The 12,204-nt window shown below is 35.9% G+C and overlaps 1 protein-coding gene across 2 annotated transcripts in view; it reads left to right on the forward strand.

The window, feature by feature from the left end:
• Positions 1-12,204, forward strand: part of LOC131027024 (squamosa promoter-binding-like protein 3) — a 115,999-nt gene that overhangs the window by 49,299 nt on the left and 54,496 nt on the right. For both annotated transcript variants that reach the window (XM_057957030.2, XM_057957023.2), the window contains exon 2: positions 10,075-10,178. In XM_057957030.2, coding sequence (XP_057813013.1) covers positions 10,075-10,132 — 58 coding nt within the window. In that variant the 3' untranslated portion in view covers positions 10,133-10,178. The remainder of the gene's footprint in view (positions 1-10,074; positions 10,179-12,204) is intronic.

The following is a 12,204-nucleotide window of genomic DNA, read 5'->3' on the forward strand; positions in this document are numbered from 1 at the left end:
CATCTGGTCGAAGTCCAGGAAATGCATGTTGGTATCAGTGATCTCCTTCCATCTGGATGAAATCTTAAAGTCTGGATAAAATCCAGTCTCCAACGTCTTCAGCAGCTCTTTCCTTTCCTTGCATCCTGATTTTGACATCGCACCTGTACGAAGCTGGAAGTTAGTCCTAGGATAAAAATAAATACTTGCAATAAAATTCCTGACTTTCTAGAGATTTAGCTAGTTTAGAGCATGGAGTCAGGAAAATAATCCATACACTTAGTAAATTTTAGCAATTACGTTCAAAGTGTGACAATACTAAGGCATGGAAGCCTTCCATAAAATTCATTTATACCTCCTTATGCTTAGAAAATATGCAAGCAAAAATGCAAAGGAGTATACCGGATTGATGATGACTTAGGAAAAGTGTGAAAGGTTGTGTTTTCACACAATGAATGTCTGAAGACACCTTCCGCAGTCAACAATGGAGGTCAAAATTTTGAAGACAACCTGAAAATTCAGACTTTCAAAACATGTTGTAATCTTCAAAATGTGCATGAAATCAATAAAAATCAGTTTTATTGATGAAAACAATCATTTTCTGGAATGTAAGTATGGCTGGTAAAAATTAGTTTTCTGAGGACAAGTCTGAAAATCGAACACTTCAGACTTACCAGCACCTTGCAAAGTGGTTTAAATCCCTGAAAATAATGAAAAATTGCTAAGGAAACAACCCCAAGCAAATTCGCCAAAATTGGTTAGGTGGCTGGAAATGAAAATTTCTGAGGACAAGCGCCTAACAATGGAGTTTCAGACCTGCAACAGTGATAAAATGGTCTAAAAAGTGCACAGAAAACTCCATAAAACACCTCCGAATGCTAAATGTTTAAGTTGGAATTGGCTGGGCAATAAAAACTTAAGTCTGAAAATTAATGGCAGCCATTAATGGAGGTCAAAATCTGAAGCAAACCTCAGATCTGAAGCGAATCAACAGGCTGGAAGCGATGGCAGCCACCAAACATGCATGAAAATCATCAAAATATGGCACCAAAACATCTTCCAAGCAAAATCAAATTTTCCCCAAGTCTAGTGCCAAAAATGGAATTTGAAAATTTGATGTCAATGGCAGCTTTGATCTGCAGCAATGGAGGATGGCAACAATCTGGAAAAATCGCCCAAGTTGGGGTTGGATACCCCAAACACAAAAAATCGCCTTCCTTAGCAAAAATCGAAATTTTCAAAATTCTGAAAATTGTTGTTAATGGCAGCAATCTGCAGCAATGAAGGTCTGAGCAACAGCAAAAATGGTGGAGGAAAAATCGCCCAAGTCTCCAATCATGAATTTGCCAACTTTCACCAAAAATTGCTAAATTTGGAAAAAAACGCCAAACTTAGCAAAATCGAAAATCTAAAACTGGTCTTTAATGGCAGCCAAGAGGAATAAATCAGCAAGCTGGAAAAAATGGAGGAAAACAAATCCTCAATCCCACACTTCACAAAAACGCCTTGCTAAAAAATTCGCCCAACTTGGAGAAAAATCGCTTTCATGGAGACACCTGGCAGAAATAATAATAAAATAATGCTGAAGTTCCTCTCATATACTTGCTTTCACCTCCAACTTTCACCACACAAGCAATGTGGGATAAAAAACACTTGTATAAATACTTGCTTGGTGAAACCCTAACTTGCTTCTAGAAAGTTCAAACATTTAATAATTTTTGCAAGTTATTAAATTTGCTTTTAAATTTTAAATCATCATTTAATAATTATTTAAAGGCAATCAAAATGGGGCTTATTTATTAAAATATTGCAAGTTAAATCCAAAATAAAGCCTCCAGGGGAAAATCGATATAGGTTGGGATTAAAAAATCCCTTCAAAAATCACTTAAGTGTCAAAATTTGCCCCATAGGGAAAATTTGACCCATGCTTGGATAAAAATCCATGCTCAATTTCATCAAAATGCACATAAAAACCATCCCAGGGGAAATTCGATGTGAGTTTGGACAAAAGTCCAGACAAAAATGCACTCATTTTGCAAAAATCACCCCCCAAGGGAAATTCGATGGGTGTCTGGACAAAAATCCACACTCAAAACTCACTTAACTTGAAAAAATACCTCCTTGGTGGAAAATCGACCTCAGTCTGGACAAAAATCTAGACTCAAAACTCTTCATAATGTTCCTAGTGGAAAATCGATCCCTGTCTAGATAAAAATCCGGACAAAAATCCTTACAAAAATGCTCAGGGGAAAATCGATCCCTTTCTGGATAAAAATCCGGACAAAATCCTCACTTAGTTGTCACAAAAATCCTAGTGGAAAATCGACCCAGGCATGGAATTATCCTTGCACTCCAGTCCGCACTCTAGTCTGCACTCCCAGGGGAAATTCGATGGCAGTCTGGATAAATCCTGACACTTAGCGAAATTTTAACACTTCCAGGGGAAAATCTATGGCAGTATGGATAAATAGTGGGGGAAATTAGTGGCCAGTATGGATTCTAGGGGAAACCCATGTGCAGTATGGATTTTGAGTGGGGGAATGGGTTGGGTAGTCTGGAATGTGAGGGGAAAAACACCTCTAGCATGGATTTTGACCCTTTAACCCTTGGAATAAGGATTTCTCTTAGGATTTTAACATTTTAACCACTCAAAATCACTCAACGACTTTAAATTTAACTAGACTTAGACTAATTTTCCAAAAATATGAGCGAAACGCTAGGAAAATATTGGAATAAAGTGCGAAACCAACTTAAATATTACCTTAGGAGCGAGAAAACAACTCCAAAAGGTCTGTGAATACCTTGGCATTTTAAAATCATTTGATGCGCGTGTTTAAAAACACGTTAACGTTCAATAGGTCTAACACTTAGCAAAACTTAGGATCATTAAAATATCATCTTTTGCAACTCGATCCTAACACTTCAAAAACCCTAGACGGCACTAGGCATGATCAAAACTTCGAGACTCGGGCACGGGAAACGCAAAATTGCCCACTAAGCAACCAAAACCCTAACCTAACAATGCAGGAAGCTGGAAAAGAGGGGGTCCCCGTTAGCAATGGGGCGATGTGTGAAAAGGTCACAACAAGTCGTCAACAAGAAATTATTCTAAGAAATTCAACAATTTTCCTTCCGAGCTTCATGGGCCTGCCAATCATTCCTCCTAAACCAGACAGAGAACCTCATCCAGTACTTCAGCTAGACTTGGATTTCAGCAACGAACAAGAACACGTTATCACAAAGTTGTACAACTTGGCATGGGAAGTGAAAAGAAACACTCCTGATTGGCATCACATGTGTTTTATCCCTGACGAGGAACTAGAAATTGCCGCACGTATCAACACTGAGATAAGAAGAGAGCAAGAGCCAACTCCCGTACTTGCTCCTTCACCGCCTCAACAAGATTAGGAGTGACTCATGCTGCGGTGGCGCCTCGTCATCTTCCGACCAATCAGATTGCTCCAAGTCAACATGCCCAGATTCAATGAACTTGACTTATCCGAAAAGGAAACTAGACGCATACTTTAGTGAGAATGACAACTGTGCCACTTGTCATGTTCTCATTCATTCAAACTGATAGAGTTCTGGGAAAACCTAATTAGGGTTTATAACTTTCAATCTGGGCCCTTGATCACTGTTGGATCTTGGCCGTTCATTATTTTCTGAAAACTATATAAGGCTGCCTCCTCTCATTTGGAGGGTGTGAGGTTTTTGATATATTGTTGCGTGAATGTCATTTTTTCAAATAATATATTGCATGTGCACTTTCTCTTAAGGCTTTGTATTCTCTGTTGTTTGAGTGATTAGCATGGTTTCAATTTCCTCGACACATTGGTTAAAGTTAATTTAGATTTGCTTTCATGTTGCTAGAATTGAATGAAGGATTTGATAAGTATTAATTAACGGTGTATCTTTGCTCATACTTTTGGTGAATTGATGATTTCCATTTCACTGTGCAAAGCTAGTCTCAGCCTATCCCTTGTGTATGCCAACATTTCGATCATAAGCACAACCCATTGAAGATTGCACCCGCTTTGTGTAGTTGTCCTCAGTGTGGCGAAGCAAAGTGCAGTTTCCTGAGAACACCTAGTTAATACCGTCTCCAGAATTCATAGGTTTAGATCAGCTTTCTTAAACCCTATCCCTTTTTCCCTTTTTGAAAGTCTAAATCTCGGAAAATCCAATAAAAAAAGAGAAAGAGCTTAAAATTGATAAATCTATTTAGTCCAGAAGATTAAAAGACATTCATAAACATAAGTCCCCCTTGATATTTTCAGCATACACTACCCAAGTAGCTATCCCACTAAAGTCGCTTGTTCGCATATATAGACCTTGGAATCAGCAGTGATTTTTCAGGAGAGGATAGAAATCTTTGGGTATCTTATTCTAATGTTTGGTAGATGATAAAACAAACAACAACACTATCGTATACCGATAGCCTTATTAATTAATACCTTGCCTTATAAAATAGTACTGATGATCAATCAATTAACATTAGATAAATATATATTTAATCAATTAATATTATGGAAGATAAATCAATTAATATTATATTGTTTATTTAATTCAATTAATATTATATTGCTTAACTGATTCAATTCATATTATATTACTGATAGAAATAAATGGATGACTAATCAGTACAAAATACGTGTATTTTAATTTAGTTTTTATTTTTATTCTTTTGTATTTTATTTTTATTATTATAAAATTATATTTCAAAGTGGGGACATTACAGGGACCATACATTCAATAAGGAACATAACTTGACTGCAGACTGAGAAAGATTTTGATAGTGAATGGTATACAAAATTTTGTTTTAAAATATCTGAAATTTGTGATTCACTTTGATATTTGTTTGATTTGAAAAGAGTTTTGGTGAATTGGAGATTTTCATATACAGTTTTCAGATGTTTGACAGTTTGAATAGATTGTGTTGAGAAAATCACTCAGTACAGGTTGTATACAGATTCAGTACATTCTTTTTGTGCAGATTTATTTCTAACACACAGAGACACTTTTGTTATACAATTAGAATCAACATATCTTCAAATGTTAATATGTGTTTTCTTGGAATGCAATGCAGAGAGGTTATAACATCTGATAAGAACATTGATTTTTGTTCAGTTTGTAATTGACTTGAAAGCATGTTTGAGGCGATACTCGAATCGTAGAGTTGGTGCTCAGTTTGAGAGAGTTTGTGCTCTTCAGCAAAAGGGATTTGTTGATTGATTGGGTTGGTGCCCTAAAAATTGTAAAGCATTTCAATTGTGAGGCCAGATTAGGACAGTAGATCCTAGCAGCATTTCTCACCGTGGTTTTCCCACATTGGGTTTCCACTTAAAATTTTGTGCGTTGTGCTCTTGCTGTTGCATCTTTTCAGTTTCAGTTGTTGCATCTTTCAAGTCTTTCAGTTTTCAGATTAAATTTCGATTAAAGTTTTAAGTTGCTGAAAAGAATTAAAGTTTTTGTACTACCGATTCATCCCCCCCACTCTCTGTAGTACTTCTGTGTTCTTCAGAAATGCCAATGTCAAAATGATCGCAGTCTGGGTCTGATATATTAAGTCGAACCCTATGCAATGAGAAATGAATGCCAATAATAAGACTAGAAATTCCAGTTCTGATTTTCTGCCTTCTACAATGAAGGTGCTGACCCCCATAATGTAGTCACATTCAAAAATTGGGAGGCAACCTCCATTATGCGAGTCACCACTCACAATCGTCCCCCAATGAATAGCTTTTTTACAATTTTCCTTTGCCAAATGGCATATCGTATGAGCAGGATGTTCCAACGATACTAATCAATTATACTAATAGAATATATGTTGAAGAAAGAAAAGAGAACTGCCTTTGTGTTAGGTGTTAAACTTTAGGTTTGATTTAGCAATTGCTAATTGCATTTAGTTGATAACGATTCATAGCATGCGATGGATATAAGTTAAGTTTATTGCATACAAACTTATTAAAGTTCGATGCCATGAGTACTGAAATCGATTGCAATGGTTAATTCATAATGTATGAGATCCGGTTTAAAGCCAATCAGCCTCCAATATGCATATGAGGTCTGATTCATATGAGCTTATAAGAGTTCGATAAAACAATTATAATATGAATATTGGTATATACATATAATATATAAATATCATTCAAAACCAGCTTACCAATATGTATTCGTATATGTACACACACACACACATATATCTTTTTATTTCTAAAAGAAGATGATATACATTTGAAATCAAAGCATTTGTTTTTCTAATAAATACAGGTATGAATACACGGATGTAAACAAGGTATGTAATTCTTTTCTTTCTTTTTTTTGAAACCAATTGAAGCAATATGATAAAAAACGATAATCATAGACATCATCAATTATTCAAATGCATTCTCTAAGTCATTCAAAATGCAGATCTATATGAAGCTACGTGGTGTGTGCTACAAGTTTCCCATCATGACCATTCTTTACCAGGTGGCTAGATCACTTCTCCTCAACCATGTTCCCGCCTTCGGCCCATACTTGCATTTAGTTGCACTCAATCGTTTGTATGTTAGCCATCATAACCATACCCAAAATGCATACATGATATGAAATCTTAATAATATCGCAATTTAAATCATTATACTTTCATTTGCATTTTCAGAACTAACGCTAATTTTAACATATTTATCCATAATCAAATAATCATTAAATAATTATTTAATAATATAATCCAATTTATTGCATTATTAAAGCAATTAAAAAGATGGGATGTGACACATCATTACCTTCATAGCTCCCTTGGGGTTCCAAGTCCTACGAGCCCACATTTCCAGAAAGGGCAGAGAAACTTGATTCCCGATAAACTTACAAATTAAAGCATGATTGGACAGATACTGCACATCCTCTACAACTGAATCTGGCTGAATAACTAGCACCGGTTCGTCTTTTCTATGCACTAGGCAACCATTCACCTTTTGATATCGGAAGCTTCTAGTATGAGTCGAACCCAACCCGAACTTGAAATTTTAAAAAAATTATCTATGCTTGCATGCATGGATGGAGATGGGTCCATCCCAGCCACAACCTCATGGAAAGACAAAATTTTCCCCCCATTTGGACCCCCTATTGAATCCATAAGATGAAAAAAGAGTAGTGAAAAGGCCCCAAATAGGCAGAAACCCCCAGCTACCACACCCACACCAAGACTACAATTTCTAAACTATGAAAGCTTTTTGCATAAAGCCTCACATCCATCTCCATTGAAATGTCACATAAGATGATTTTGCCAAAAATGCTAGGTGTGTCCTCTAATAACTTCCCATGATAACTTGGCAACCAGGGCATGTCCTTGATAGGACTTCATAAATGATATTTAATGCAAATTAATGATTAACCATTGTCTTTATGCATGAATTGTCTATCAATGGGAGCAGTGAAGCTTGAAATAAGGTTGGGCTTCGAACTAACCAAAAATTTAAGTCCTTCCCAAATACATGCCCTTAAATAATCAATAGTAAAATTAGAAAGTTCATCCGCATGCCTATTCCTTTGTCTCAAAGTATGTTTTGTAGAGAACTCCTCAAAACTATTTTATGTAGGCCACACTTGATTTAAGATTCTATTTATTTTCCAATTTTGTGCCCCTTTCTTCCTTAGAGCATTGATGATAATTTGTGAGTCTCCTTTGATTTCCAAATTCTTTATCCTCAACTTCAAACTTGTTTGAAGGCCTAGAAGAAGCACAAGATCCTCTGCTTCATTCTTTGTTCCGTGCTCTAATCCTTTAGAAGCAGCTCCAATCAAGCGACCATGGTTCCTCACTATGCACCCATTCTAGATATGATCGGATTTCTTAGTAGAAGCCCCATCATAATTAATTTACACCAGCCAATAGGTGGAGGATTTCACTTCATGTCCTTTTTGCAAACTTTAGGTAAACTACCCATCCAGCCCCTTAAATAGGGGTAGGTTTTTTATTTTTATTTACACAATATATTTCTTTTATATTTAATATTAATTACTTTAACAAATGAAAATATTTATAAATATAATATTTATTATTTATTATAAATTTATTTATTTTATTTTTTGATGTATATATTCATACATTACAAATTATAATATATTCGATGCCACATGGTCACACACACATGTTTTGTATGGATAAACCAAAAATGAACCTGACCCCAATTTTTTTTGTCCGATTCTTGAATCCAAACCAAGATATGAACTAGAATTAACAACACAGGCTCAAACATGTGAGCAATCTTTGGAGAATATCAATTCCTATCTAAGCTAGAAATTGTAAGGAAAAGGGTTTAAGGGTGCAAAGAAATAAAATAAAAGGAGTCAATGTGCCAAAATAACAGATCAATTGAAACTCCTATACGACATTCAACCACCTATTTATTCTGAGCATATTGTTTTCTGTTGGAGCTGGTTCAACCCACATCCAGTTGAGGATCCATAAGTAGGCAGCCATCAGACACAGAATATCAAGACAAAGGATGTCCTTCAAGGGAAGCCTTTAAGCAACGTAAGCAGAGATACCATATTGATTAATATATACAAATATGTTTTATAAAGGACTACCTTAGATTTAAGGATTGCCAAAAGGGAAATGCGATCTTAACTGTTGACCTGAATAGGGGAATTTGAGATTTAAGAGGATGGTAATAAAAATGAACCTCCTTATTAGATTACTTGCCTCTCATTCCTCATATAGGGAGAGGAAGTATCACAGAAAATTTGAAGGTCACTACAAATGCTCCTAATTACATGCGATATGCTCCAAGGTGATTTTATTAAAATTCACCACATTTCGTAGAGCCCCTAGTTTTGAAGTGTTCAACTTCAAGCCTGACTCTAATACTAGATGCAAAGACCCCTGTAAAACTGATCCACATTTTTTATGTATTGGATTGGAGTCCATTTGAGTCCATTTAGCATTCTAAGCATCACGTTTTAGTCCTCCATGCTTTCATTTAGATGTTTACTCTAGGTTCTTTTCATGAACCTTAAAACTTGTGTGATTCTGATGCCATACCAATCACAATATTTTGTAAGGACTTGGGTAGATATTAAGCATTAACTAGTACACTCTTATGTACCACCACAAATTTTGTTTTCGGATCTAGTGTTGTTTGTTAACTTTTACCATCATTGATACCCATCTTAAACAGATATTAACATAACTGGGAGGAACCCTAATGAGTACCCTGGATATAATATTCATGGTTGTGATCAAGTTTTATATTAGAGGACTGTTTTACCCTCTAATGTTAATCATGGATGTTCAATGGCCAAGCATTTCTCAATTGCTTGCTTCTAACCATCATGTTCTCTTTTATTTTTTCTTTGTTCTCTTTTATTTTTTCTTGGATAAGTTTCCAACGATGACACATGTTTCCTGCCACATCAACTGATTCAATTAATTCCATGAGCATAATGAAAGTAACTTTAGATCCCCTAAGAGTTCAATAGAGTTGTTTCATGAGGCTACTATTGCATGCTTACTTCATTACATGATACTTAAAGGAAATTGGACTCGTGGGCCCATTTGGAGTGCTGCAAAAGGAGGGCACTTGTTTTCATTATGCATCTCATATCTTGTCATCACTTTGTGATTCAATTTTTAAAATTTGAGATTTTTGTTCAAGTGTGCAACTGAGGATGAAAATATTTGGCTGATGAAGATCTTGGAGAATGAAAACTCTCGGCTGATCGGAGATCTTGGAGGATGAAAATTCTCTTGGATTTCTTCTACCAAAATTGAGGATGTAAAGCCTCATCACCTTTGGGGCAATTCCACTTGGGAGTTGCATGTGAGCTGATTTTGATCATTTTTAGGATTGGAGCTTTGGTATTTGTAAGAAAATATTCAATATTGCTGGTTTCCAGAATTTTCAGAGTTTGTTGCTGCTAATCATCATCAATCTATGCTAGATCTGGAGTGCGATATCAATGGAGGATTAAGTATCATCATTTATTGCAGATTTCAAACTCTGTTGCTAGTCACCCATCATTTAATACTGTTTCCAGTCTTTGACCTGCACTTCAAGCCCTAACTGTGGCTGTAAAGGTCTGATTCACCCTTGCTACATTGGTTTGCAGGCCGTACATCAATTGTATCAGCAGTTCAGGGGGCTGTACCATCAGCATTTTGTCATAATTCAGTCGAACAATCAACAAATATTCCAGATGTGCTCTGTCCTCTTGTGAGTGGATGTTTGTCAATTTGAATTTCAAAATTAATTTTGCCAGTTCAGCATATGAGCATTGTAATTGTTTTCAGAAGTGCAATTTGTAATAAAATCAAGATTTAGAGGGTGTCTAATTGGTGTTTGCATGTGGATCATTATTTGAAGCTTTCAGAATTCAGATCAAAGCATATTTTGGTAACCTAGGGTTTATAGTAGTCCTAGATTATCTATTTTACTTGAAGTATTGGTCATCTTCAATTCAGATTTGATAATATTGATGCATTTACTGTGTAAATCAGTTTTGTGAGGGTTGAAACTACTGTTTGGAGTTGCTTATTTGGATTATGAAGGTTTGCAAGATTGCTAGTCTGCTAGGATTTGGCATCTATAGTTGCTGTTTGATAATTGGTTCAGCTTGCACATGATTGAAAAATCCTATACTTCGTAAGGTTGTCTGACTGGGGACCTTACATAAGATGACAGCTGTTCAAGTGTTCTTACAAAGATTTCAGCCTTTCAGTGGACCCCAATACTGCACCTTCAGTTTGCAATCTAAGCAGGGCAGTGAGGGTCTTATATAGAAATGAAGTTTCAGGAGCATGTTGTGGAACCAAAATCTCTCCTGGTGAACTAATATCCTTTTGACAAAGACACGTTGCTTGGGCATGTGAATATCCTTGATAGGATAGAAGAGGGCAGAAAGTTTACAAAATGACTTAGACAATGGGTTGGTTTAGGTGGCTTATTTTCTGTTATCTTAGCTATCTAGTGTGATTAGTTAAGTTTTGACATGTGTGCGTTACTATGACCCAGACAGAAGAGAAATTCAAATTTTTGATGATTAGGTAATATGCAAGCTTGATTTGGATTTCTTCAAAGTTGCTGTGGGGCTGCAGCCATATGAGGAGACCTTCATTGTTGATTTAGAGACATGTGAAAAAGACTAGAATAATAATTTGAAAGAATGCTAGGAGTTGGATGAGAAATTATTGCTGGAACTAAAAATACCAAAGAGGCTACCCAAGGTTTTCTTATGAATTTGATCTCAAGGATGAATTTAAGTCTTATGATTACCTTGTTGAATAGGATAATGAGGCATCTTGAGGCAAGGACATTAAAAAATTTGATGTTCTACATCACTAGTATTATTTGTGAGGTTAAAACCTTTATTGATTGGGGGGAACTCATATGTGGTAGCATCCATTGACAATGTTGTAACTTCTTTCAAATACGTAGCTTTCATATGGCCTCGTATTTGGTGTATACTTTGATATAACCAAGAGAATACACTAGGTTAAATAAGATAAGGGAAGAATGACTGTTCTACAAGCAATATTTGTAGTTGGAATACAAAGAGGGCATGATACACTTCGAAAGGGTTAATGATGCCTTTTTGATGCATACATGAGGGGCTTGAGGAATTGGTCACATCAAGATATTGGATCATCCCAGGGTTATGATTTCAAAATGGGCTGATTGGCTTATCCATTTCTCTACATTCACACATATCCTATTTGATTCATGATGGAATATTTCTAGCAATTTGCAAAGGTGCATTTTATTTGTAAAGGCATGCATCAATTGGGAGTTCAGTTTCCAGTTTAGATCGGTGCATATAGTTATTCCATAGTGCTAGATGTAAAGACATGGATGGGCAAATTTCTAAATTTAACTTCAATTTATGTGAAATGGGCAAGGTGTATGGCACTAGGGTTTTCATATTTTGAGAAACCTCACTCTCAATTTGCCCATGTGAATGATTTTGAAAACTACTGGGCAGATTGTGTGGATGTATATGCAATCAAAAGAAGCAAAAACAATTGGATTACAGTGCACCAATTCACATCTTAAACCACAGAGTGTGCCATAGTGTTTTGTAGATAATGAAGAAGAGGTTTTTTCACCATGTTTTGTAGCAGCACGGGTGGATCGACAACCCTAGTCACCAATAAAATGGGCTATCAAGGAATCTACTTCAGAAGGTTTGATGAAAAAAGTAGTGATGGAGAGAAAACTTGCTGAACATTCTATTCAAACAAGG

This window comes from Cryptomeria japonica, chromosome 2 (assembly GCF_030272615.1).
Source record: "Cryptomeria japonica chromosome 2, Sugi_1.0, whole genome shotgun sequence".
Taxonomy (NCBI): Eukaryota; Viridiplantae; Streptophyta; class Pinopsida; order Cupressales; family Cupressaceae; genus Cryptomeria; species Cryptomeria japonica.